The 27,861-nt window shown below is 34.8% G+C and overlaps 6 protein-coding genes across 10 annotated transcripts; 1 reads left to right on the forward strand and 5 right to left on the reverse strand.

Moving 5' to 3' along the window:
* Window positions 1–512: 512 nt before the first annotated feature.
* On the reverse strand, window positions 513–7,473 carry LOC141643770 (phytyl ester synthase 2, chloroplastic-like). Of its 4 annotated transcripts, none has more exons than XM_074453070.1 (14): window positions 7,120–7,473; window positions 6,938–6,989; window positions 6,686–6,741; window positions 6,313–6,471; window positions 5,565–5,642; window positions 5,189–5,295; window positions 4,953–5,074; window positions 4,600–4,708; window positions 4,286–4,422; window positions 3,563–3,935; window positions 2,544–2,657; window positions 1,881–1,966; window positions 1,678–1,787; window positions 513–915 (listed from the first exon to the last, which is right to left on the reverse strand). In XM_074453070.1, exons 1-14 carry the CDS (start codon window positions 7,409–7,411, stop codon window positions 725–727), a joined length of 1,986 nt encoding a protein of 661 aa, XP_074309171.1. In that variant the 5' UTR covers window positions 7,412–7,473; the 3' UTR covers window positions 513–724. The 4 variants fall into 4 exon arrangements, with proteins under 4 accessions (XP_074309171.1, XP_074309170.1, XP_074309173.1 ...); XM_074453069.1 differs by having other exon boundaries at window positions 5,252–5,295; window positions 7,120–7,465; XM_074453072.1 differs by having other exon boundaries at window positions 6,313–6,476; window positions 7,120–7,177.
* A 505-nt stretch (window positions 7,474–7,978) lies between these two features.
* Window positions 7,979–15,305, reverse strand: LOC141643772 (thymidylate kinase). 2 transcript variants are annotated; one of them, XM_074453075.1, is made up of 6 exons: window positions 14,935–15,305; window positions 14,521–14,847; window positions 13,528–13,639; window positions 12,791–12,850; window positions 12,399–12,503; window positions 7,979–8,288 (listed from the first exon to the last, which is right to left on the reverse strand). In XM_074453075.1, the coding sequence occupies exons 1-6, from the start codon at window positions 14,961–14,963 to the stop codon at window positions 8,172–8,174; spliced, it is 750 nt and encodes a 249-aa protein (XP_074309176.1). In that variant the 5' UTR covers window positions 14,964–15,305; the 3' UTR covers window positions 7,979–8,171. The 2 variants fall into 2 exon arrangements, with proteins under 2 accessions (XP_074309176.1, XP_074309175.1); XM_074453074.1 differs by lacking the exon at window positions 14,935–15,305 and having other exon boundaries at window positions 14,521–14,930.
* On the forward strand, window positions 8,685–10,008 carry LOC141643771 (UDP-glucose 4-epimerase 5-like). The gene has a single exon (XM_074453073.1). The coding sequence runs from the start codon at window positions 8,766–8,768 to the stop codon at window positions 9,810–9,812; it is 1,047 nt and encodes a 348-aa protein (XP_074309174.1). The 5' UTR covers window positions 8,685–8,765; the 3' UTR covers window positions 9,813–10,008.
* A 497-nt stretch (window positions 15,306–15,802) lies between the features above and the next one.
* On the reverse strand, window positions 15,803–17,317 carry LOC141643768 (CASP-like protein 1F2). The gene is made up of 3 exons (XM_074453067.1): window positions 16,942–17,317; window positions 16,398–16,521; window positions 15,803–16,214 (listed from the first exon to the last, which is right to left on the reverse strand). Exons 1-3 carry the CDS (start codon window positions 17,139–17,141, stop codon window positions 15,975–15,977), a joined length of 564 nt encoding a protein of 187 aa, XP_074309168.1. The 5' UTR covers window positions 17,142–17,317; the 3' UTR covers window positions 15,803–15,974.
* A 3,051-nt stretch (window positions 17,318–20,368) lies between these two features.
* On the reverse strand, window positions 20,369–23,621 carry LOC141643769 (zinc finger protein CONSTANS-LIKE 14-like). The gene is made up of 4 exons (XM_074453068.1): window positions 22,966–23,621; window positions 21,822–21,953; window positions 21,478–21,725; window positions 20,369–20,939 (listed from the first exon to the last, which is right to left on the reverse strand). The coding sequence occupies exons 1-4, from the start codon at window positions 23,515–23,517 to the stop codon at window positions 20,825–20,827; spliced, it is 1,047 nt and encodes a 348-aa protein (XP_074309169.1). The 5' UTR covers window positions 23,518–23,621; the 3' UTR covers window positions 20,369–20,824.
* Window positions 23,622–25,648: 2,027 nt separating this feature from the next.
* LOC141641791 (uncharacterized) lies at window positions 25,649–26,191 on the reverse strand. Its single transcript, XM_074450439.1, has one exon. The coding sequence runs from the start codon at window positions 26,189–26,191 to the stop codon at window positions 25,649–25,651; it is 543 nt and encodes a 180-aa protein (XP_074306540.1).
* Between the last annotated feature and the right edge of the window lie 1,670 nt (window positions 26,192–27,861).

Below are 27,861 nucleotides of genomic sequence, written 5' to 3' on the forward strand. Positions count from 1 at the left end.
CGTATTTGTTTATGAGGGCTTTATCTAGTGTTTAAAACTTAAGTGAAACTTATTGTAATTTTAGGTTAAAGCTCCTGTAAGAGCAATTTTGTGGAGTTAGTATAGCCTAAGAGCCCGAGAATATGATTTCTGCATTTCATGTACGCAGGGGCGTCTCAACTAATTCGGAGGCCCCGTGCAAAATAAAAACGGAGGCCCTCAAAATTTGAGAAAATTAATAAAATACATAAAAATGGTTATGGCAAGGCTCGAACTCGGGTGGCTTGGGCAATTGAAACATGTTTTCACCAATGTGCTATCACACTTCAGTTAATTTACATGGAGATTATTATGTATATATGACTAATGTTTTCATAATTTATACGAACACGAGGCCCAAAAATTTGGAGGCCCAGTTCGCGTGCTCAGCCCGCACTTGGTCATAGCCGCCCCTGCATGTACGCATCTTCCGAAAAAAGGTGGTTGATCTGTACACACGAAATGGTTGTATTTCTCTTCGTCATACAGAAAAAGAAAAAGAAATTATTTATTTATTCCATAAAATCAATAATCAATTAATCATATAGTCTGCAACTAAAAAGAATACATCATATTTGGGGTTAAGCTTTAAGATTATACAGAGTACATTACAATTGAAATTAATCAAAGCTAATAAATCCCCTTGCTACATATATACTCGATCATGTAAATAATCAGTTGTGATTAATATTGGAAAAGAAATGACCTAAGGATCGAAACCTGGAACTTGTGTATTAAACCCATGTATAGATTGGTATAATAAACGAGGGAACAAATTTCTATAAGGATCATGCTTTCTTTTCTCTTTTAAATAAGCAAGAGATGCCTCAACTTCGCCTTTAATTTGTAAATAAAGTTCACCAGCTTTTTGCTTGTCCTTTAGCTCTTCTTGTCTCCCTTCACAAACATGAAATTAATAAAACTTTAGTCATAGGCATAGTGAAAAGAATAGTAATATTAGAGATATTAGATATTATATGATATTAGGAAAGATATTATTATGGTTATCATAATAATATCTTATAGAATATATTAGGAATATTCTTATAATATCCTTCAAGACGGTTTACTATATAATGTAACCGACTCATTAATAATAATGACCTCATTCAGTTATATCTCTCCTCTATTATTAACAAGTAACACAAGGCCTTCTCAGAAGGTCATTACTCATTCATTATAGTCTTACACTCTTACTATTGCTCAAGTAAGCTTAATTACGAAATCTTGATAAAATCCGTTGCATTAGTGAAGAAGAACATGCAGTAACTTTGTCAAGGAAAATAAATCAAAAATATATATTCGATAATTCATAGTCCAAAGATTCAAGATCAAATAAGACACAATTGAGAATACATGTTCATGTTTAGTATAATAAAAAGGTTAATGTTTTGCTATTATTCTATTGAAGTGTTTATCATATGCTCTCACTCTTATTATTCCATTATATACTCATTTTTTATATTAACATTTTGATACGGACATGACACTTAACGCCTTTAACACGTCATTTTAACATGCATATATACAAATTTTTAATAAAAATAACTTAATCCAACATTTAAAAATCTGTCATGTTATGAACTTGTACAAGTTTAATTTACAACTTTAAAAAAAAATCTTTCTTTGTTTTTGGAGCCCTAGAAGCATGGTACATACCTTTGGTTTCAATTGGCTTGCCAAATATAAAGTAAAGACGTCCAGGAACTTTTGGTAAAATTAAAGGAAAATGAATAGGTTGATTTGAAACTTCACCACTATTTTCACCCCTGCCGAAATGAAAACAAGAGAATAAACTTAAAAGACATAATTATATTAGCAAGATACATAATTACGTCAATGAAAGGTGATTTTAGATTGACCTCAGTTTCACCCCTGAAATTGTTTCAACTTCAATCGATTGCTTGACGAAAGGAATTTTTGCAAAATCTGAATAATCTGCACATAACTAAAAAATAAAAATAAAACATTTCATTTTACTGATCTAATAACGTACACACATCCTTATAAGTTATAACACAATTGTATATATTACTCCGTACTATTTTACATATAATTCTTATCTTGTACACTAGTTATTAAATAGTACTCCCTCCTATTCTATATATTCTTCCCTATTTCCTAAAACGGATTATTCAGGTTTTCTTCCCCTTTCTTATTTTGGAAACTTTTACTCTTATTTTATTCATTTCTCTCTCCTATCACCAAACCCCACCCAACACTTTTACTCATATTTTATTACTTTTCTTAAAGTTTTGGCCCCACCATTCCTTATTTAACTCATAATTATTCATCCCTCTCTCCAATCACCAAACCCACCCAACTTTTTACTCTTATTTTATTACTCTCCTTAATTCCCGTGCCCATAAACAAGGGGAAGAATACATAGAATTGGAGGGAGTATTTGGCTAATTCACTAATTGAAATATTTTAATCATGTGAATGTATGATGTGAAAAGTTTATTTAGTTTTGGTTAACTGTTGTATAGGGGTATATATTACTTTAATTATATTTTTACACTTACTTGATAGATATCATCTTCTCCTACAACTCCGAAAGGAACAATTTTGGCTCCGGTAGCTGCAGCCATTCGGACAAATTCAGTTTCTTCCGGCCAAAATAACTTGTACTCTTCACCCTAGACCACAATAGATCAATACATATTACCTCCATTTTTGAATTTTTTCTTTAAATGGGGCTGAAAATCGAAGAAATTAACAAAATGGGATTGGTTTCAAACTTATTACTCAAAATGGGTCCACGTCATCAGCGAAGCTAGGCTCGGAATTAAGTCGCTCTCCCCCTAAGCGACTACATCCTAGGTGACCAGTAAATAGAGCATATATAAAAAACTATGCGATTTTGAGTCAAGTCGCTCAGGCGGACGGCGACCAGACTTCAAAAAAAAAAAAAAAAATTATGTTACAAGTCGGAGTCGAACACGAGCGTCCGCAGAGTAATAACTTATTCTTTAACCATCTGACCAAATGTATTGTTATGTTTGGGATTAGTGCTTTTTAAATACATTATTAAATATTTGCTGTGCGATTTATTATGCGCATTTAAGTCTTTTAATGGTAGTTAAGGTATTAAATTTTAATAGCAAGTATAATTGGCAAGAATTAAAATTGCTTGGTGGTTAGCTTATGGTAGATAAAGCCAACGGTTCTGTGTTCGAATCTCCGCAGCTACTTCATTATTAATTTTTCTTTTGCTCGCTTTAAAGTCGCCTTGGGGAAAAGCGACTTTGCCCCAAAGTCAATTTCTTTTTATATTTTTCTCCTTATATTTACAAGTCACTAAGGTCGTTGAGGGGGAGAGCGATTTTACCTCAAGTCGTCGTCCGACCGAGCGACTTTAATCTTTAACTCAGCTTCGTCAAAACCGATCCTACGTGGACCCATTTTGGGTAATTAGTTTCAAAGAACACCCATTTTGTTAATTTATTTGTTATTAAACCCCATTTTGAAAAGAAATTCTCCATTTTTACCATTAAATTAAAACATCTTCGATTATTGAACAAGTAATAATTGTGTGACATACCTTTCGATGAAAAGCCTCTCTCATGCCTCCAGGATATAACAAAACATGAGAATTAGATCGAAGTAGCTCGTACATATTACGTCCAGAAACCGGTACACACCCCATAATTCTATAATGGTCAAACAACCATGACAAGTCAATGTGCCCTCCATATCTTGACTTTTTAAACAAATTAGGGTGCCCTAATCCACGCACAAGTATATTTTTTTGCTTAAAAATGGTCATAACTAGATAAATTGCCTCTAATCCAGTCAACATATGATACCCTACAATCAATGTTGGACCTTCATTAGGGTACCCTCCCAATCCACTCACTATTTCTCCACTTTTTAGTGTTGAATACATTGCTGGAGGAATCACTTGCTCAACAGTCCTGTCATCACCATACACTAATTCAGTACTAGAAAAATTCTTGTGTTTTTTGGGAAAATCGTCCTCCTTACACCTAAAGGTAATCCACCAAATGGAATATTCTAAAGGCTTAGGTGTAAAAAATACGGTCTTTCAGAAGGACATAAGAATTTTTCTCAATAGTAGTATAAATTAAAGTATAAAGATTGAAAAGCGATTAATTAGGAGGAACTTTAATTATGTCGAGAGGAAAAATTGTGAGGTACATCGAGTGTACAAGATTATTGGGTAAAGTGTACAGTGACGTGATATCTCGGTGTACCTAAGAATTTCTCATGTCGACATTGTATGAAGCACAGAATATGAAGTTACCTAGTGTAGACACTGTCCATGGTTTTGTGAATGTCTTGATGGGTTACTATGGAATACTCTGCAAGACAATCGTAACTTTTCCGTCGGCGATAGAAACCGGTCCTCTTTATTGTGAATACCAAATCAAAATCATCATCCTATAATATAGAATGCCACTATCAATCAGTTACAACAATCTACAAAGCTAGTATCATTTAAATTACAAATACTCGTACAATTAAAGTATAAGATTATACACGTATGTAAGAATTTTATTTCTTAATTGGTGGCTAAAGTAAAACATAGGATTATAGTCTATAGAAGCGATACCTTACCAAAAATAACAAACGGTCTCTGTCATTGAAGCTACGTTTATGGCAATTTGGTAGTACGCGACTTAGCCTTTCGCCTTCCTCTTTTGTCGATGGAAATACATTCTTCCCGCTGAGCAACATCATAACAAAAAAAAAAAAAAGTTGTTTACACGGATAAAATGACTATAAGAGGTTATTCGTTTGCATGTAGAATTTTTTCTCAACGACCTGAGATTCATGCAAAGTCTCAATTCATATGAATTAGGGCAACCAACCGCACAACCCCTATGTTTGAATCTAGATGAAGTAGTTCGAAGTACTCCGTAATAACCAATATGAAATCGTCATAGTTATTTATAAAAGGCGTGTGAAACCTGGACAAAATAAGAGTTTGTGCTTTAATTTGATGAAGTCTTGAACTTGTATCAGTAGATGAATCGATGAGCATTTCTAACTTCCATACCGCAGTATCTATCGATGAAAGACTGCCGGTTACCTGCGAAGTGCACTTTATATAAATCCGTTTTACAAACTTCTTATATAAGAGTATAAGACGTAAATAAGAAAGAACAACATAAAATCAAAGCCAAGCTGTTAAGACGATTCTTACAAAATAGTCACTGAGAGCCTCCAATATATGTTCATAAATATTTAGCCGTACGCCCGTAATTACCTTCATAATCTCCATTATGTTTCTAAAAACTTCCATATGTTCACCTACATATATCAATAGCAAAATCATTGTCTTACTCTACTTAAAATCTTAAATCACAATAAAATAAAATAAAATTAAATTGTCTAGAACTGCGTTTAGGTGATCTCTTGATTCTTAATATTCCTTTCATCTCAATCATTTGTTTAACGTTGATTAAAATATTCTCATAATAAAAAAAGGTAAACAAATTACTGAGACAAAGGGAGTCATCTTACGAGTTGCGATATTGTACAATGTAGCAAATATATTAAAAGTCATTTTACATTTTTACCTTTGAGTGACATTTGAGAACGCATCCAGGATAAAAAAGGTTTCAACAAATGAATGTTAAACTTGCTCAAATATGTAGCTGTCACATAAAACACAACGTCAGTAAGAAACTTCCAATTTGTTTTTAATACACAAAATTTTGTCCTAGGTATGTTTAAATTTTTTTAAGGGACATAATAATAAACAAAACTTAATAATCCACAATTGTTGATCATATATTAATAATCCACAATAGTAGTGGCGTGTCTTTACAACAATCTTTTTCCACAACTGACTGAACTTTAAAAAAAAAAAAAAAAAAAAAAATTTACATAAGACACGCCATTAGGGGTGGCGTGTTTCCCCTCCGAAACCCGCCATTCCCAATGGCGTGTTTGTTTTAGTCCATTTTTTAATGAAGTTTCTTTCCGTACTCATTATAAACACGCCATTGGTAGTGGCGTGTTTTAGGTCCAGAAATCCCGAGCCTACGTGGACACCATTTTGACAAATATTTTCAAAACCGACCCAAAACGACAAATATTTTATTTTTGACCATTATTTCAAAAATGAATTCTGAAAAATACAGTTAAAGTAGTGTCATGGAGACTGTGTAAAAGCAAATGAAAAGATTAAATAAATGCGAAGGAACAAAGTTAAGGACTAGGGAATAAGTAATTATTATGACCTAAAAAGTCGTACTGCTAGTATGTTAAACATTTTCTTTACGACTTTATTGATAAGTTAAAGTGATAAAGTAGGGGACTTACTAGGATTAGCCAAAATAAGGACAAGATCAAGATGAGGATTATTAGCTGCGATTGATAGAGCAAAGCATCCTCCAACTCCCTCTCCAATTAGATAAATTGGCCTATTTGCTGATTTTTCAAATTCTGACCTAATTCTGTCTTCTACCAATTTAACTAATTCTGTACTTTGATAATAAACAAACAATTTAATTCATTTAGTACACAAAGAAATGAAGGGAGTAAATTATATATTATTATAAAACTAGTAACATTTTTATGCATAATAATATGTGAAAATTAATATTTAGAAATATAATTGTATTTTCATTAAAAAAAATCAATTTGTAATCGTAGAAACATAAATATTAATATTAAGATACATCAAACAAATCACCTGAAAATGGCGTGCGGTCCGTAATTGGAATATGCAAACACCATACTTCAAAAATTCTACATTAATTATATACGGAGTTAAATATAAGGAAATATCTCTTGCAACTCAAATACCCTGTCAGTCTCTTTCATTTGTTTACGTTTATATTTTTTATAAGATGTATTTTATTTTAATTCAAATTATTGAGACAAAGGAAATATTACAATTAAGTTTGAAGAGAAATGAAATTAGAATAGATTCAATACGACTCACTTTCCAAGTTCTACATGGTGTTTCATGAGTCCGAGCCCAACACCATCAATTCCTGCAAATATCACATGTACACAAATAAAGATACATTGTCTAACACATAGATTGATGACGTGATATGCAGTTTGCAGACTATCACGTATTTTGGGATTTATCAATATAAATACTTGGAAATATTTGTTAACCAGGGAGATAAAGGAGGAGAGGGGAGTTCTCCAAGCGCGAACCACCACATTCCAACGGAGTGAACCACCGCGGTCCACCATTATCAACAGACTTCATTAAAACCTCGTCTTGTTCAAAGTAACCCTTCATACCAAGCCTTGGTCTAACCCGGTCACACCTCATTGAAAGCGGTCTAGTTTGAAGGCCTAACCCATATGATACGTGACCCGGTCCTATCAATTGTCGAATGGTTCGATCAACATGGCTTAGCCAAGGTAGTTTGCATCCAAAGGGAGCTGAAATTGACCTCATTTGCAAGTAAAATGCTTCTTAATTAGCTTGTTTATTATTATTATAATAATAACAATAATAATAATAAGCGATTGCTCCTACGTATTACTAATTCATATATGATTATCCGTTTAATGCGTAACATGTATTAAGCATGTCACTGGGAAATCTTTGCGTTTTGGTTGTTGTTTCTTCTTTATGTGATTCGATTTGCGGCGGATTTACTTGAATTAAACGTTCATGATGGTTATATGTCCACCTATCGATAGTTTGGCAACGAATTACAGTAATAATGACAAGCGGAAATTAACAAATTGAGAAACAAACACGATTTTTATAAGCGAAAATGCTTATGAATAATAGGAAAAATTTATAAAAACTTTAATCAATCGTGTGTACATTGGCTCGACCTTTAGATACTTGTCACGTGTATATTAATTCCGGTGACTGTCAAAAAAAAATCCGGTGAAAAAATGGCACAACTTATACCTTTCTTAGCAAAATTTGTTTAGGTAATCAAAACAGTTTTCTGTTATCAAAATTTGTTGGCTAAAAATATTCCGTATTGAACTACCAATGCCAGAGATAGAACGTTAAGATGATTCCTTAGATTACTCATACGGAATACTGAACGCAATTTATGGATTAACTCCCACGTTTTCTTTTTACAACTGCGAAAGCGTCTTAATAACTCATGACCTGTGAAATTGGACATAATTTTTAAATCTCAATCACATTTTTCGACGGAATAAACTCGATTACATTATGAAGAATATACTAATTACTGCAACCAAAGCTGAGTGAGGGGCTTCCCGTTAGCGCAACTGAGTACACATTCCATCACATATTCCTTAACTTGTTTGTGAACTTCTTCCATCGGCAATGAGGCATCCACAATCTGTAATTATTTGCAATTTGTACAGGTTAATAACAAACTAATCGATCAATACAAAATCATAAGCGAACTATACACAAAACAGTTGTTGTAACGGTTTACTATATTACTTTGACGCTTCACCTTCGGGAGTAAATAGTATAAAATCCGTATTGGATCCCTTACAACGATACTTGTGGTAGAAGATGGGAAAATATACTCCACATAGGAATAGAATACTACAGGAGTATATAACATAATATAATAATAATACGCAATTTATTTTCGCAGTAAAATAAAATAAAATAAAATACTCCGTAGTGATTAAGAAAGTATAGTGTTACTAAAATTAGGTAAATAAATATTTGGTTAATATTGTAATTCCTAGTTTGAGTTAATGTAGGAGTTTACCTTACCCTATAAATACGGTAACGGTCTCAATATCTTATAATCAGATCATACATAAACCCATATAAGAGTTGAGAGTAGCCAGTAGTAAGCATGTCGAAGAACATTTTGGTGACGGGTGGTGCCGGTTACATTGGCAGTCACACCGTCCTTCAGCTTTTGCTTGGAGGTTACAACGTCGTCATTATTGATAATCTCGTCAATTCTTCCGAGATTGCCCTCGACCGAGTCAAGCAACTTGCCTCTGATCTCTCTCACAATCTTTCCTTTATAAAGGCAGACCTCCGGGATAAAGAAGCACTTGATAAATTATTTTCTTCAACGAAATTTGATGCTGTCATCCATTTTGCTGGATTAAAGTCAGTTGCGGAGAGTGTACAAAAACCAGAGCTCTATTACGATAACAATGTCACTGGTACAAATAATCTGCTTGAAGTGATGTCGGTCCATGGATGCAAAATGCTGGTCTTTTCATCATCTGCCACTGTTTATGGTTGGCCTGAAAAGGTGCCTTGTACCGAGGAATTTCCCTTATCACCTACAAATCCATATGGACAAACGAAACGCGATATTGAAGATAGATGTCGGGATGTCCAGCGTTTGGATGGTGAATGGAAGATTATTCTTTTGAGATATTTTAATCCAGTTGGCGCCCATCCCAGTGGCGATATTGGTGAGGATCCACGTGGAATTCCAAACAATCTCATGCCTTATGTACAACAAGTGGCCGTAGGAAGACGACCTCACTTAACGATGTATGGAAGTGATTATAACACTAAAGATGGCACTGGAGTTAGAGACTACATCCATGTGGTTGATTTAGCGGATGGACATATAGCAGCTTTGAAGAAGCTATTTGATACTGATATCGGATGTGAAGTCTACAATTTGGGAACTGGTAAAGGTACAACCGTCCTTGAGATGGTTACTGCATTTGAGAAAACATCTGGAAAGAAAATACCGCTTGTAATGGCTGGGCGACGCTCTGGGGACGTGGAGGTTGTATATGCCTCAACAGAGAAAGCAGAGCTGGAACTGAACTGGAAGGCCAAGTATGGAATTGAGAAAATGTGTCGTGATCAATGGAATTGGGCTAGCAAGAATCCGTATGGTTACTACTCAGCAGATGATAAAGAATAATCAACGTCCTGCCACACCACCATCTTACCACTTCGGAAGCAGCCTAATAGTTAGGAATCTAGAGTGAAATAATGCGGAGTAATGCAGTCTTTAGTTAAGCAAACAATCTTTAAAGTAAATGAATATTTTTGCTATCTTATACATATAAGTCATTTATTTTTTTAATGTTAAAAGGTTTTTATATTCAGAGCATCAATGATTTTGTGCTTTCTCATAGGCTGAATATGCTCTAGGCATATGACATGAAAAAGCAAAGCAACTGACTGACCTCGAAGCTTAAATGCTCGGAGGAATCTCTGTTTTCAATTTACAACAGCCTGTGCTGAAGTTGTAATTTGCTTGCAACTCCAGTAGAGGTGGATTGTAGACGAAAAAGAGGAAGGATTGTGTAATTACATTTGCCTCCTGCTTTATTCAGGCAGAACATTAGTTTATATCTTGATTATTTATATTTAATTATCTGGCCAATAATGATTCTTTGGAAAAAAAATCTTTGATCCGACTCTTTCCACCTCAATGGAACGGGGAGGAGAAGAACAGGAAATTGGTCACAAGTGATCAATTTAAACAATTAAGTGCATATGAAATGGATGGCTTCCACTTTGGCAATTGTTTTTTGACCAGGTCCAAAAAGAAAGATGTTCCTCGTTCGACCAGGTGAAGGTAGGTAGAACGAGGTAATTGGCTTGGTACCAGCAAACAGTAGAGAGCGAACGGTAGTGCAGCTGAAGAACGAGAATTTGAGCGAAACCAGACATCAAAGGTAAGCAGCTAGATAAGATTGAAGCCCCCCAGGTTAATCCCGGCACCTGCGACAGTTGCTGTTTCTGTTTCCTTTTCGTATAGGAGGTTTAAGAATAGGTTTCTACTTGCTCTGCTGTACCGTAAGGGGAAGGTTGGCAGGGTTGGCAGGTCTGAGCAAAGATCAGTTGAGGTTGTCTCGAATGGGGAGGAAAAGAGGGAGGGCTCCTTTGTTTCGGATATGAGAGATTCTAGGAAAGGCCGCCAAACTACTAACATAAGAAAACTTTGAAAAATGTAGGTTCTAAAACCACTTCTTTAGGTCAAAGTTGAGAAGGTTATAGCTGCTCTAGATTACATAAATACAAGCCTCTATGATTAGGATATTGTTTGCCTTCAAGGGTCCAAATTGGTCCAGGGGACTGTTTTTTCAGCAAAGGGAGGTGGTTGACTGGTTGGTGCTAAGTGCTAACTCGATTTATAAAGCAAGAATCCAACCTGAAACTACTCAAAAGAAGAATTGGTAAATTGGGAATACACACTTGAAAAAAGGAGTCTACTAGGTTGCACGGACACTCCTCCTAATCGGTGTTCCCGTGTCGGACACGACACTCGTCGGACACACGTCAAAACGTGTTGGACACCTGTAAAGCCGTGTCTAACTTTCATCTTTTATTTGGGCACGTGTCCGACACGTGTCCATGGTATTTTGAGCCGTGTCCATGATATTTGGACACACCTTCAAACGGAAAGTTGAATTTAAGGTAAATGGCGTGAATTGTTATATCGTTGAATTTGGTGGGCAAATGATGTTCTTTAGACAAGTAATAAGATGTCGAAATAGATTGATTATAAGTTGGCTTTTGGTTTTAGAAATGAGAATAAGTTATATTTAATGTCAAATTTTAACTTCATTTATTTAAATTTAATATCAAATACTCTTTCAAAAATAAAATCACACATATATAACTACAAAATATCTTTTTTTTTTAAATTTAAATAACGTGTCCCGTGTCCTAAATTTCATGGGATCCGTGTCACGTGTCCGTGTCCGTTTTGGTGCTACCTAGAGTCTACCTTACACTATAAATAAGGCATCTCTATATTATTATTGTTACATCAATAATATCTACTCTATGAGAATTATATTCCTACCGCTGAACCTTATTAACACCCTGACACCCCCTAGTCGAGGGATACAAGCGAGCATGCATGAGTTAAGTAAATGACAAGACTAGTGTACAAAGCATAGTATGTTCTATAACAACTGCACAATCTTATATCTTGCTATTCATTTTTTTTTTTTTTTGAGAAAAACCCCAAAGCGGGATTAGAAACGTTCATATAGATCGGCAGCTGCAAGATCAACAATACGACTGGGAATAGCCGAATCATTGAAAAACAGACTACCACCTATCTTGCAAAAATGAGCTAGTTCATGAGCTATAATATTAAATTATCTAATACTAAAAGACCAAACATCTTACTATTCATTTTCAATAACACTGTATTTCATATTTCTACTGATAACATGCGCCTTAAAAACGCATGCTCGTACACATATCAAGGCATGGCGAGTCTAACACTTATGTACCCGTACCACTTGGGCCAAGTCAGGCCACCAGATTACTCCGAAATGATATGGGTTGGAATCAGCATCATTTGGGGGTGCGAGGAGGGGTGTGGGGAGGAAGTTCAGTGATTCATTAAATTAAATGGGAATGTTTTAAACAAGATAGAAAGATTTCATGTTCTATATGTTTCTCTGTTCTTTTGTTAATCAAGAACACAGTAACTTATAAGATTTGTAGAAATTTGGCAGCTAAGAATAAAACAAGAGAGTACCTTCCATGTGGAATCACGAAGAGACTCATATTTCTCTCCAACTTTCTTCTGGAAATCCAGGCGCTCATATCGTTCACCACCATAACCTCCTCTTTCCGCAGCTTTCTGGGGTGGGTGAGCACACAAATATGTTACACTTCAACAACTAAAACGCAAGCCTCTTAAGGCATTGAGCACGCTAAGCAAATATTCGAAATATACCAATTCAACGTACTATGTAGTGAGTTTTGTAAGAGAGTCTCAAATTTGAGAGACCAATGCTTATGTATTCCTCAATTAATTAGAGTAAATGATTAGTTGATTAATCTCACACTTAAGACCATCTCATACAAGCTTTTTGTGGTTATTAGGTATAACTTCCGAAATTCTACTTCCCGACATTAACAAATTACCTCAGGTGGTACGTCAAGGTACAGGACAAGATCTGGATTAAGCAATCCCGACTCTGGAGCCTGCAATAGAACAAGTAACCTGTAAATACATTACCTCATATCTGATTTTAGAATTCGTTCAGCATTTTTTCAGAAGGCAGCACAAGGCTGACAAGTGAGGGGAGTTTTGTATTTTATCTCTTCTCTTCAAATTTGGTTAACGAATTTTGAAAAATAAAAATAATAAACCAACTAAGAATAAACGTCAAACAAACCAACTCTTAACAAAGAAAAGGGCTTCTAGAGCATCCTAACACTTTCTAAGTGCATCATATCTCATTTCCATTTCCACACTTCACATTCACATTAGCCTACAGGGTTCCTGGAACTTACGTAGATGTTTTATGCATAGTTCATGGGAAGAACAACCAGCAGATTCAGTAACCATTAATTTTTTCGGAAAATGTACACTTCATAATCATGCAAAGAAGACTTATAGAGGCACTAATAAGTGATGGTACTATACTACCGTTACCGTATGCTCATCGTCCAGGTAGTATTATACCCACAAAATCAAAGTTCGTGTTGATGTTCAAGAAAAGATCATCCTTTCCATTTTTACTGTCCACCCTTTGCCTTAAGGATTACACTGTTACGGAGTTGTTATAAAGGCAATCTTAAAAGTGATACTTTTCCCTTTTTAAGTGAGAGTAATACACGAAGATCATTGAAGTAATTTCCAGGTTTCGTAATTTTACCTTGCACCACTCAAAATCTAGGCCTTTGGCAGATGAGAAGGCCACCCCAGAGTAAGAATAGCGATCAACTATGAGAGTAATTCCAGCTTTAAGCTTGTCTTCCATCAATGATCTGCAAAACATCAGTAAACTAATTCATTACTGCATTCCAATTTTCTCGTCCCAAATCCCAAGCTGACTTGGGTAGACGACCATTGTAGACTCAGACCACTGACTTCTTCAAACATAAATATTGATTAGAATGTCTTATATTTCGCGTTTGATTTACTAGAACACAGAAAGTATGTTCATAATATCATTTCCAATTAGTTATAGTTCTTGTATATTGTCAAAAGGTATTAATTAAAAATCGACATTATCTGACCACCAAAGTCAAATATAAACAGGATGTAAGGAGTACAAGTTTTGCTACTAATATCAATGCATAACCATTCAATCAGAACATCAGAATACAGATTCCGCTACCAGATAAGAAGAAAAGCTACCAATCGTCCAATAACATTACTTTTGATAAAACATAGTTTGAACATTGAGTAGAGATAAGTTGCGAGTCTCACGAGTCAAGAACCCCAGCCAAAGCCAACTGCGTTAAAACTAGGACATACAGGAACATTCTTGCATAAACAAGGGCTCCAGCTAAACTCACAAACGCTAACAAGCATGGAAATAAAAGGCTACAATTTCCATCATAGATTAGCATAGATCAAGAACTGTATAAAAGCGAAAACAAAGAATCAATCTAACAATGTCATATTGTACCATACAACAACAACATTACCCTATTCACTCAATCGCTCCTACAAATTACGGGGTAAGCGAGGTCAGAGTACGAATGAACATACAACTTTATCCATCTATTCTATAAGAAATTAAGCATTGAGCACATTTCACATCCAAAAAATACGATAAACGGATTAAATTCACACAAACATTTCATCAAACACTTGGTATGCATAAAAAAACAGCAAGTTAAAGGAAATCAAAAGATCAGACCTTTTCTCCCAGCGATTAGCACTAAACAAAAGATGAATAGTATGATCATCCAATTGAGATTGATTAGCAAGATATGAAGAAATCATCTTTCCAACACACGTTTCACGATCAGGAAACCGCCATAACTCGGCCGCGCAACCGGTATTTTCTAAAAAAGACACAAGCTTTACAGATTGTGAGCTCTTCCCACTTCTATCCAACCCTTCTAGAACCACCAACGCACCCCTTTTGATATTGTTGTCATTCTCCGCCATTTTTACCGAAAAATTACGCGAAAATTTCAGATTTTTGCACAATGATTGAATCTTTGACACGGTTGTAGAGTATCTGATGAAATTTGGCAATCAAAAACGAAGAAATTGTTAGTAATTGAGAGAAAATAGAGAGATTTACGAAGAATTGAGGAGAACTAACATGGGTTTGGATAGTGAGGAGCGTAGCATCTCCAAGAACCCTAAAGTAGTTTGAAAAAAGCGCGCGCCTGAAACACGAGTTGGCGGGAAATTTTGCGTTTTGATGGGGGGCCCTGTGTTTTTATAGGTGGTAAATTAACAATGGATCGGGTTAGATTGAGTTTAGTTGGGTTTTGAAGTCTAGAGTTTATAGTTAGCACCTTAGCGGCTTTAATTCGAGTATTCTTTTAAATAACAGAAGCGGGTTTAAACTCAAATTCGTAGGAGAATGGTTTTTGATAGGGTGTGTGTGTTTTTATTGATAAGAAGGGTTAGATTTGGATCGAGTTTGGTAGAGTTCAACTTTGTAATTTAAAATCTTGATGCATATTTGGGTTAACTGTGAAAATTACTCGCTTATATATCTAAAGTTTTAGAAGAAAAAAAGTCAACATTTTCATTGTCTCATTCAATAATTATCCTTGTTTGAAATATTCCTCAGGTATTTCAAACTCATAATATTGACAGAAATGGAGAGAGTAGAGTATAATTTATTTAATTGGTTATACGGGTGAAAATACTACGGTTTAGTTTTTCAATGATATTGTTCATAATTTTTGCCTTTAGAAGTAGTCGTGCAAAAGATCTATATTTTTGACTCCATTGTCATCGCCAATTCATTATTAAATATTATCCAGTATTATAATTTCATTTTTAGAATAAATTGCCTCCATTTATGTGAATTACATATTTTTTTTTTATTTTTTTTTTTTATGAGGGAACCTGCCGCCGCTATTTTTGATTCGCACGGGGTAATTTTCCGGGTATATGTGATAGCCTGCAAACCACGCATACCAGGTAAAATTACATATATTTTTAAATGACAAAAGTTTTAAGAAAAATCGACAATGGAATATACTACAATCAATGCACACTTCTTTATAACAAACACAAGTAAGTTGTGAAAGGCAAAGTAAATGTCTCACTAAAATAATTACCATGAGTAAATTCTGCAACCAGAAGGTAAAAAGATAAAAGCTTTTTCGTAAGGGTTAACTAAAGTTAATCCTTGTTTAGGAGGTTGGTTGATAGGCTATGAGCATGCCTAAAAGCGATGATTACGAGAGCAAATAGGCAAATAAAGGCCAAATACGAGAATGCAATTGAGAGCATCACTAAATTGCAGAATTTTGTAACATCGTCGCATATTTTAGTCCATCCAATTTGTTCTTGTCCATATTTTCCTACGTATCCGATTGATGTCGCGGCTGCACACCCCGCCATTGAGAATATCATCGCGATCTGCCCAAAACCGAAATAAATAGAAACAACGAATTAATAATCATATCACATCACATCATTTCGCTAATGTTTTAAAGCAAGTCAGCTGAATGCGCTTTTTTTTGTTATGTTAAAACTGAGACACTTTGTCGTTTTCAAATAAATAACGCGTCAAAATAATCAACATAGATAATTGTTTCTTACCAGATCATAGAGAAATAGAGAGAAATTGCTGATGGAGTTGGATTTGGGGCTATAGAAAGCACATATGGCAATAACTGAAATCACAGAGAAGGCACATACGGCTATATTCGTACCAACGAAGAACCTGCAGGCCGTGGCACACGTTAACTTAAACGAAAAATACTTTCATATGAATATTCGATCATATTTTAAGCATATTTTGAGAGCTATAAAGATTGAAGTAACTATTTAAAATGTAAAACCAACTTACAAAAATAGAAAATATCGATAAACCGCTCAGTGAGTTAATGAATAATGATAAGTCGATAACTGACTAATAAATAAATTTTACTGTTGTTAAAAATACCAGACTAAAGTAGCTATTTCGGAAAATATTTTGTTTCGGTCTTCTAAACTTGCATGTTGGTCCTCCTTGGGGCTTCGGTACATGTCACGTTAATGCTACTAGAGTACTAGTACAATATAAGGGAGTCAGGTGTACGTTGTCTCACCGTATCTAATACAGTATTAGTAAGAATTGGCTTAAACAAAACTGAAAAATCACCTGAAGGCCGAAGAGTAGCTATACTTAGCCTGAAACACAATACCAAAAACCGTTGTCGACTGACCGCTCTTAACCATCACTAAAGTCGCAGCCAAGGCTAGCAAGCTTGTTACACTCCTAATCAATATTTGTGCTAAAAACAAACCTTTGCCTGACTGATTCGACATCAACTTGGATTGATCACCATTGCTAGACGCCATTGAATCGAAATTGAGCTTAAAATGAAAGAGAGAAAGAGCAAAGAAGCAAGCAAATGCAATATGAGTGTGAATAATTAATGATTAGTCTAATCTTATATAGAAATGTAAGTTAATGTTGATTAAAAAGGGTATTTAATTTGTACGTGAAAGAGTAGGTGACTAAGGACAAGTAATATGAAAGTGCTTAAACTTGTTATGGTTATGTATATGTTTAGTATGTATTATGTATTAATTAATAATGGGTGCATTATTGTTGTAGTGGTACTAATTAGTAGTGACAGATTTAGATATGTTTAGTAACATTTGTTTCGTTTGGTACACTCCAATGTTTAATTTAATTCATGCATGCATTAGTAGGTGGTACACTGGTACTCTACTAATTACATGATCATAGTACCTCCGTTCCGATTATTTGTTTAGCTTTTTTATTTTAAGGTATCTCAATTAATTATTTATCTGTTTATTTTAGGAATATTTTTGATAAATAATTTGATCATTCACACATCATTTGGTCCACTTGTCATCAAATAATTGGTCGTCTACTCTTTCCCTTTTCTTTGTGCGAAAATCAAAGGTAAACAAATGACAGGTTAGAAGGGAGTATAGTAAGTTATACTAAGTAATACTCCCATCCCGGTCATTTGGTTATCATTTTCATTTTAGGGTGTATCATGCATTTGTTTACCTTTCTATATCAATGAGATTTTTGATGAGTATTTCGATCCCATATCCATCATGATCCACTTGTCATTAAATAACACCAACCACAGGTGTTTCCCTCCCATCTCCTTAATATTTGTACCAAAGCTAAAAGTAAATAAATGAGTAGAACCGAAGGAGTACAACTTTGGGAGTTTATATTATAACATCCAGAGGTAATACAACTAAAGAAATACAATATTGCTTAAAAACTATACATATTGGTTATTTAAGACCTTTGGTGTATGGCAGAAAACAAGTTGTTTGGTTATATTGGTTACGTTGCAAACCGTGTGTAGTTTTGTTAAGTGATTGCGATATATAATGATCTAGGTTATATTTAGAGGATGAAAGCAATGGAATTCGCTCCGCCAAATGATTAATAAGAAATAAGTTTACGTTTGAATTGAAGTTATAAGGTCGCAAAGAAGAGGAAAGTAGTGCTTAAAAAATTTCATTTCTTTTCAAAAGATTTCACTTTGCTTGTTTGATGGTTTCTGATATTAGGAGTTAATAATCTGATATTGCTTGTTTGATGATTTCTTGTGATTTAGTAGTTAACTTACAACGTACAGTTAGACTAGAACACTACCTGATTCACCCTTCTTGTTTGATTCAACTCATTCAAGGAGTCAGGAATGATTGCAGAAGAAGAATTATGGGTGTCTTTGATGGTCATCTCTCATATGAATGAAGACTAAAGAGAAGAATTGGTGTTTAAGTATTGGTTTTATTTAAATTCTTATTTGTCAATGTTTTTTCTGGTAATGAATATCGGTATCGGTCTGATTGTAATTTGGTAGAAGGTGTTTTCCCGGTTGATTTGTTAGGGGAACAATACTTTTGAAAAAAATAATTATTTGACCAAATTATATTTTTTTCGCCCAAAAACACTTGAAAAATCTAGGTCAAACACACAATTATATACTAACATTTAATGCAAGCGAAATCATCATAAATATTGGTATTATGTCTCGAAAATAAAGATCAAATAACACATTTACCACAATCTGAAGGTAAAATGAGACATAAGGACATAAGGAAGACTAGCTGATTACAATTAAAAGAGACTTAAGACACACATATATAGAGATTTCTCTCTAACTCGATAATTGTCTTCATACTTGCGTTTCATTGGTCTCCTTGGTCTCATTGTCGTTGGAGGGTTCTCTCTTCGGGAATAAAGAACGTAAAATACGTAATAAGGCATATAGTCCAACGAGAATTACTAATGCCAAAGCTGCTCCTCTTATAGAGTTGTTCATATTAGCCATCCTAAATATAGACAGAAATAATCAAGGTCAAGAATAGTTGTAGTTATATGGGCAGTCACGATTAAAAAGAACGTGATTTTGCAACAACGTTTATGTGAAACCGCTATACTATAAAAATACGAAATAGTTATGTGTAATTAAAACAAAGGTTTAATACTAACCGGCAATCTTTGTGTATGTGGTCAGTCGGAAACTCGTCGTACTACCTCGTCCAAATTACTTCTCCCTTGCTAGCTTTTAGAGTTTGATATATAACATAAAAGATGCATCTGTCTGGTGTATATATACACATGATAACGGCTATTTTATGGAATATGGGCTTGTATTTTATGGAATTTATTTTATGGAATTTCCTTACCTCTTTTTTTTTATTTGGATTAATTTATGGAATATGTGCTCCGTACTCCTCTATATTTATTATCTCATGGAAAGTGTTAAACGTAGGATTCCATATTTAATATTTATATTTAATTAATGGGTTTTTCTAGCTAATTAAGGAAAGAATAACACCATTAACTTTCAAAATATGGTAATTAAGGGAAGAATAACACCGAGGATGTAAATGGTATAATACTCTTAGTTTCAACCAACACGAATACTAAACTAATGGAACATCTCATCGTAGTCGATTCACAATACTAATTGATATAGGCATCATAAAGTTATTTATTAATACACAGTAATATGTGGTCCGCGATCGATTTACGGAAATTTTTGGCTGGAGATAATGATTACGTTTGTTAGAGTAGCATTTAACAAGATGAAGTTCCTTTGCAATCAAAACTAAATCTAAGGAGTCTCATGGTTGGATAGCAGAAACAAAAGCTGGACATGCCCGAGAGGATTAATAACGGGTCAGGAGCTTATTAAAAGGGAGTAAATTATTAAAAAGTTTTCATAAGGGAGTTATTTTAGAAAAGTGGTTTATAAAAGAGAGTAATTGTTAATTTACTCTAGTTGAATACTTGAATTAGTGTTTAAGCTAGAACTTATAGCATGCATGAGTAGATGTTTGTGCTTGTCCATATTACCGTGTTTACTTGGGAGTCGATTTATCAGAAGAACTAGCAAAGTTATAACAGACTCGGATTTAAATCAAAACTAACAACTTAAAGTAGCTACGACCTATAACAGTCCGATCTGAAATCAGCCAACTTGAAATAGCCGAACTTGAGATGGTTATTTTTTCTTTTGTTCTAAAGAATACTGGTACATAATAACAGCAATGTGCAGAGAAATTGCAACAAAAGCACAAGCAGCAAATATGTTTCATAGATACAGTACTAAGATACATTGACATTTAGCTCGCTGAGCACCGTACAATCTCTACATATGCTACATGAGTACGCTACAGCTGCAGAATTGCTGCTAGTATTTAGTTATATAAGTTGCAGATACGTTGAGAGTTATGACTTACAGTCACAGAGAGAGAATGACACAGATGGCATATCGCCATTCATAATCGACAGTCAATAGTCAACAAGGATGTTGAATTGCTAACCCAAATAGCCAATAGCCTTCTGTGTTTGCCTTGGCTGAAAACCGGCCAGCTTGGAACGAGATCATGAGGCGCGTTTATTCTACTAGACAACCAGGTAGGCAAAATGGTCAACAAACGTCTCTGATAAACAAGGTCCTGCTGAACAGGTGAAGACTGAATTTCTGATATCTAAATTCTTCAAGCAATACGTCAGATGTACGATCAATTCTTCAGCTATGATCTTCTACATCTGTCGAGTTACTTGCCTTCACGAATCTACCCTTTACTCGCTGCCGAATATCAGCTCTAGCCTTCCTTGATTCATATCGAATGTGCTTGTCATACCTGTTCATGTATTGCCATATCAAAAAATAAGGATACAGTCATACAGGATATGTTACTCCGATACTTCACTTGGCTGCCGTGTCGCGTGTCCGATACCTATCGTGTCGACACCGACACGACACTTTGACACTTCATTTTAGACCAAAAAATTAAAAAATTTGCACAAAATAGCCGTATTAGACACTCGACACGTGTCAGACATTACACTCGTGTAGGTGTCGGTACGTCCCATAAACAAAAACAAAAAAATAGTGAAACTTTCGGAGTTTCTCGAGTGAAATGGGGATGCTTCATATAAGTGACGATTCCTCTACTTTAGTTATGCATGCCTACCTTTCTATCTTTGCTAGGAGAAATGTCAACTTGGCAAGTGTCGGGTAGGCGTTCCATACCCATATCCGTAAAACTCGAGTTGGATTGAGGGTATGGTACCAGATGTGAAGACTAACATAGATGTTAGATGCCATTAAACTACAAACAAATGGTTTATGTAAAATGCACACCAAACAGCACGCGTGAATTGTAGAAGAGGTATTACCTTCTGTTTTTCTTCTTCTCCTGGTAGCGTAACATAGCTTTGCCACGGTTTTCTGCCAACTGATCCATGTCAGATTGACTCAAAGGTTTGCGCCAGTAAGGCCATTCCAAGACCTGGAACTCGGGTTCACCTTCAGTTGTTTCAGGTTTAATTGCATTTTCTTCCGATGATGCTCCTACTGAAGGTCTACTGCAGTTATCAACAGTAACAAAAAACTGATCCGACACTATCTGCTGATTTCTACCATCCTGCAATCGGTTTTAGTGAAGTCAAGAGATTAATATAAATTCAAAAAAGATAATAGTAATGCATAGATGTTATAAGGCCTCCAGAGAGTCAGCTACCTTTCGAGATTGAGAACCCTTGATAATTTCTGAACATTGCATCTCACACGCATTTTCCGGCACCATACTGGATGTGCACGAATTTTCATCTGTGTCCATTTCCAGTGATCTTCCCCAGTGTCCATCCCATGCCTTACCATATAAACCGATGGAAAATATTAGCAAACCGTCTAACAAAATTACGTCCAGCCAACAAAAATTAACTGCACTACGGCATCACATCTTTTTAATTAAGCTAGATTTCACCAATTTACTACCGTCAAGCACTGTAAATAACAGCAGAATGACAACTAATTGAAAACAATACATCCGTGGTTCTACGCTACGCTTCGTACGGAAGAGAATAATCAAAGTGAAAGTGGATGAAAATGAAGATTAACGAATTATTGTGTAACTGTCTTATCGTCTGTGTGACACGAATTTTCTATATAAAAACGCTTATTTATTGATGGTAACTTAGTAAAAAAAAAGTCTTTAACCAATAAAAGGACGGTCCTGTAAAGCCATGATCAATCAACCACAGAAACACAGAAGCTCAGATATCACAAATTCTTGTTTGTGACGGCACATATTCACAAAGTACCCACTTTTTCTCTCTTTGCAACACTATTCATGTGGTCCCCTTTCTCCACTAACCCATTTTGTTACCATTTTATCTCACAAAATATCCGCCACAAATGGTAACCCGTCACAAGGGAGACCAATTGCTCGGATATTTCAGCAAACTTCCAACTTTTTACCTAATCATAGGTTGATGATTTGACATGACACGTAATCCCTAAAAAAAATTCATAACTAACCTTGAGCAAAATAAAATAATATGCAAAAGAACAATTCAAAATGAACTTTCTAACTTGATCCCATCAACAATTAAACAAAAATCAACTTATTAGTACTTTTGAGAACCTAATAAAAAATTCCAAATCATCATTCCAATTTTAAAAAAACTTCAAATTCCAATATAAGACCGTCTTACACGAGCATTTTGTAAAATGGTCTTTATTTGGTAACTAACTTTTCACCTCTTTGGGTCATGATATTTATATTAACCGATCCGCTTTACACATTATTTTGTAAAACGTGATTTTTATGTAAAACCGTCTTATACGAGAATAACATAAACATAAAGAATTAAGAAAGCAACCTGAGCAGCTTCGGTTTGATAACCAGGATCATATTCCCACAAAACATCACCTTCCTCTTTACTAAATCCACCTTCATCTTCCATCATCAACAAAGAAGTAAACGGCGTCGTTTTCATCAAAACATCCGACCCATCGGCAGCATCTAGGCTCGGAGTATCCGGACCAAATTCCGACCCACTTTCTCTCTCTTCCTTTACCGTATCCCACTTCCCCAACCTAACCAATTGCTCATACACCGCGTCCTTACCCATATCACCCAAACACGGTACAACCAAATCCAACCCGGACCCGGTTATGTCAATTCCGCATAAACGAGCGAGGTCAGTTGCGAGGGGGCACCCGTTGACAACGGGTACAGGTTCGGAGCCAGGATCGGGTTCCGAACCTCCGGACCCGACCCTAGCTCCGAACCTAATGACTCGGGTGTGTTTTAGGGAGAGGGAGTTGGCGGAGTGGACTTCACGGTCGCATAGTAAGCAGAGGTGTGCTGAGTCAGCTTCGCAGTATAAAACGGCGGCGTTTTGTGTGCAATAGTTGCATTCTGGGTTCATTTTTTTTTTTTAATTTAAATTGGAATTTGTGAAAAAATTGATGATGAGTGATTGAGTTATAGAGGTGGTGAGATATTTTAGCAGTGAAGGACAAGACACATGATAAGAATGGGCCAAAACTTGAAAAGATATAGAGGGGAAAAAAACCGGTTCGACCGGTGTACCACATTATTGTACAGGAAATATAAAGTCTTGTTGAGATTTCGGAATTAAGAACTGTTTTTATAAATAACTATTTTTTTTTTCTAATCGAAACACGTACTTAGTCGCATTATAATAAAGAGGAGAGGGAATTTGAACCTAAGACTTATTGTCCACAGTACCTCCGTCTTAACCGCTAGACTAAGACATCTTCGATTTTTGTAAGCGACTATTGAGAAGTTAATTGAAATAAATAATTATGCCGGTTTATCGTTGTCAAAAGAAAAGATAATTATGTTATAATTGATTAAAATTTATGATAATATGGTCTAATGTATCTAATTAAAACCGTTATGATAGTATTAAATGCAATGCCATATTTCTCGTGTTCAAGCCAAAGGAATACAATACGGTTAAAACTCATGAAAGATGGACTTTTTCGACTTAATAATTTTACTCGACTTGAATCTGAACAAAATCGGATGATATATATCGAAAGAAATACTCCCTCCATTCAACTCCACTTTGCAAGTTTGCAAGTTTGCTTTTTGCACGAGTATTAAGGAGCGGATTAAAAAAACTATTAAAAGCACATAGGAAAAGAGAATGAAAAGGTTAATAATATTAAAAAAATATAAATGTGAGGTTTTAGGGTGGATTAGTGTGGATTATAGATGTCATTTTTTATAAATATAAATTTTTAATAAGGATAAAATGGTTATTTTCTTAGCCAAATAAAAAAATATAAAGTAAAGTTAAATAGAAAAAAATAAAATTACAAGGTAGATTTGAATGAAGGGAGTAATGTATTAAATGAGATGGCAAAGTGTGAATGAAATTAATATGATAAAGTATGGTTCAGAAAGTTGTAGGTCCGATTGTGATTGATGTTGTTTTGTTAAATTATTTGCACTTTTTGCCATCCTGGCATGAGAAGGTGGAAGACTAGAGGAATTAGATATTTTGGTTGATATTTTATGATTGGAAGAGTTGATGAGATATTATTTTGATATTGGTCCTCATCGAATAAGATATCTTATTGGATTGATTTTCTTTATAAAGGTGTCTTAGTCTTTAGGGAGATATTAAGATGAGATATCTTTTCTTATAGAATTGTAGTGACTATGCCTTTTGGATAGGTAGGTGTGAGGGACGGGGATGGGAAGGGCGGTGGCTTGTTATGTGACTAGTGGTTGGTTCTTCGAGTGGGTTGTACTTGCACAATTGCACCCACTTGGGGGCGAGATGGGATATCGACACAGTTAGTGTAGGAGGTTTAGAGCCGGTTAGAATGTTTGTTGAGGTATGAAATAAATTACGATGACATAGTTTAACTTACTTATTCTAAAATGAGTCTAGATTTGGTTCTATGGAACCTGAATCAGACTCGAACCATTATCATTCTTATTTAGAATGTTTGACGAGCTTTCGATTGGGGTGCAGAGCCTGCAGTGTTATGTAATTTATAGACAAGGTTGAAATAGGGAGTGAAGTCGCTGGAATGTACGAAGTATCAATCTCTTAATTAAAACCATCAACATTGAACTCAAAATCTACCTAATCCCATCATAATTCTCAAACGATTCAACATTATCTGCTTTATCTCCTTAATTTAACCAGCTAATCTTGTTATTTTTCAAGATGAATCGTGGTTAATTAGAGTTGACAAATTTGACAAGACCCGTCCGAAAAACCAACCCGAAAGAACCCAAAATTTTAGCTACCCAAAACCGACTAGACCTGACACCCAATACGAGTGACGTTTTCCTCTACTTTTCTACTTCGTCAATTTTTTCTCCACACATTTATTCCAGACTTCCAGTTATATATAGTCGTGTATTATTTATATTTGAATATAGCGAACGAGAATTATAAAACAAATAAATCAACACAACACAACAAACAAATGGAATTATTGGTTCAACTTTATTTATTTCTCATAAACACATAATACAATAATAATTACATATAGTTAGTACAATATTAATTTTTATGTTATAGTTTGAATAACACCAACAGCAACCATAGTTATGTCATGAACACTCATATTATTAAATGGTTCAGTCATATTGGCTTTTGAGAATTGTTCATCACAAGACTTTGCATCATTTGCCACTTTCTTGAGTTGCTCAATTGATGATGAATATTTATTTGAATCAAGAAACTTATTAGCTGCTGGAAGAAGTTTAGACACAATTCCATTATACCCTTTTGCACATTGTCCACATTTTTCTCTAATCTCTCGACGTTTGCCAGTGTCGCGAGCCAGGGATTGAACTTCTGACAATATTTGTGTCGCGATGTATTTATCTTTTTCTAGTACTATCTTTGCAAGTCCTTTTGTGTCACTGGTGTGTTTCCGTGAATCGGTGAATAAGATTGTCATGCATAAATCAAAGTACAATGTTTTCTTACATACTTCCGTCACCATATCCGTCTCTCTGAATGCGGCTAATCTTGAGGATTCCGTCATGAGAAAGAGAGTCATAAAAACATAAACCGTGATCATTTTTAATGACTGCTGGAATTTCATAGTCGCTTCGGGTTATGAGATTGAGTGTCCTGCAAGATTAATGAATTTGTCATGAGATAATCAATAACTTTATATGAGTTACACCTAAAAAAAAAAAAAAAAAACTTTATATATGAGTAATTAATAGACAAAAAAAAAAGTAATTCACTTAATAATACATTTCTAATAGGATATAGAAAAGGATAATGATCAGGCGCCACCTGTTTCGGTGCCATCCTCTCACATAAGTGGAGACTCCAATAATAAAGGTCGCATATACTAATACTAGTCGGTATACTTCAACTGATGTTATACGACTTTCACAAAAGAGTATTGGTCTAGCAAACTAATAATCCTAAATTTTCTAAAATTAATCACAAAATGGATGACGGACTACTTTGTAGTGTACAAGTTCGTACTCATGTGACATTTCAGATATACTTTTTCTGTCTCGGTCAATTTTTATCATTTATACTTCGTATTTATTATGAGGAGTGTTTTATCAATGGTAAACAAACGACACCGGCTAAAGCACAAAGAATGTAATCGATGGCATTCAAAAATGTTAAAACTAGGAAAATGTACTCCTAATTAGAAAAAGATAAGGGAACAAACAATTGAAAATTTGAAAGAGTAATGAGATACATACAATAACAAATGAAAGGAGATGGTGTTAATGATGAATTTGTTTGTTGATTAAATTTATTCATGAACAATCGTATTAATAGGCTGTTGGGGACTTGGATCATAAATAGAACATAATCTGTAGAGATATTGTCATTAATGCATGCTACAAAATAAAGCAAATGGCTCACGCTTACTCCCTTGCGTTTTGCCAAATGTTAATTGAGTATACTCATTACTAAACAAAACCACGTTCCAAAAAAAAATTCTATTTCCTCCTTTCTATAGTTTCAAAATCCCACAAGTTATTCCATAATATAAAATAACAATAACAATAATAATAATTAGTAAGAATCCTCAGTTCTATTTTTGTGTCTCATTGTATATACCACTCCACTCACCTTTTGACACGTCACTTGTTGCAAAATAAAGTATTGCAATAATTATATTAATTTGTTGATGTGTTTGAAGGTAATTGGAGTGACACGCATTGGGATACCAAATGAGACAAAGGATCCCCACTCAATAATAATTTCTTCTATAAAATGGTAAATCATCAATTACTTTACTTAATTACCTAATTTAATAACCTACACTAACTACTACTCCTTATGTCTCGGTCATTTATTTACACTAGTTTTACACCCGTGCAAAAAAAATGCACGGGTCGTAACAACAGATGTTAAGTGTTCAATATCATAATAATATAAATTGTCCATAGAGACGGTACTGAATTTAATCGGGCCTCTTATTTATTATTGTTGTTCCGGAGTGTAATTCCAGAGCAAGTATAGTTACCACCCGTGGCTTGTTGAATGATGTCGTGAGTTGGATTCTCCCTTGGCCTTAATTGTTCCTCTCGGCCTCTCCTGCAACAATGAACGAACTGAGGGCTTGGCTTTGTGCCAAGCGTACTCACTCCGACGCTCAAGTCAGTAAACTTAGATGTATAAGTTGTATGCTAATTGGCTAGGAATATATTGTAGAGAGATAAAGAAGATTATACCAGATGAATAGTGTATTTAGGTTAAGTTGTGTATTTCTGGATTGGATCCTTTCCTCAATGA

The sequence above is a fragment of the Silene latifolia genome, chromosome 2 (assembly GCF_048544455.1).
Source record: "Silene latifolia isolate original U9 population chromosome 2, ASM4854445v1, whole genome shotgun sequence".
Taxonomy (NCBI): domain Eukaryota; kingdom Viridiplantae; phylum Streptophyta; class Magnoliopsida; order Caryophyllales; family Caryophyllaceae; genus Silene; species Silene latifolia.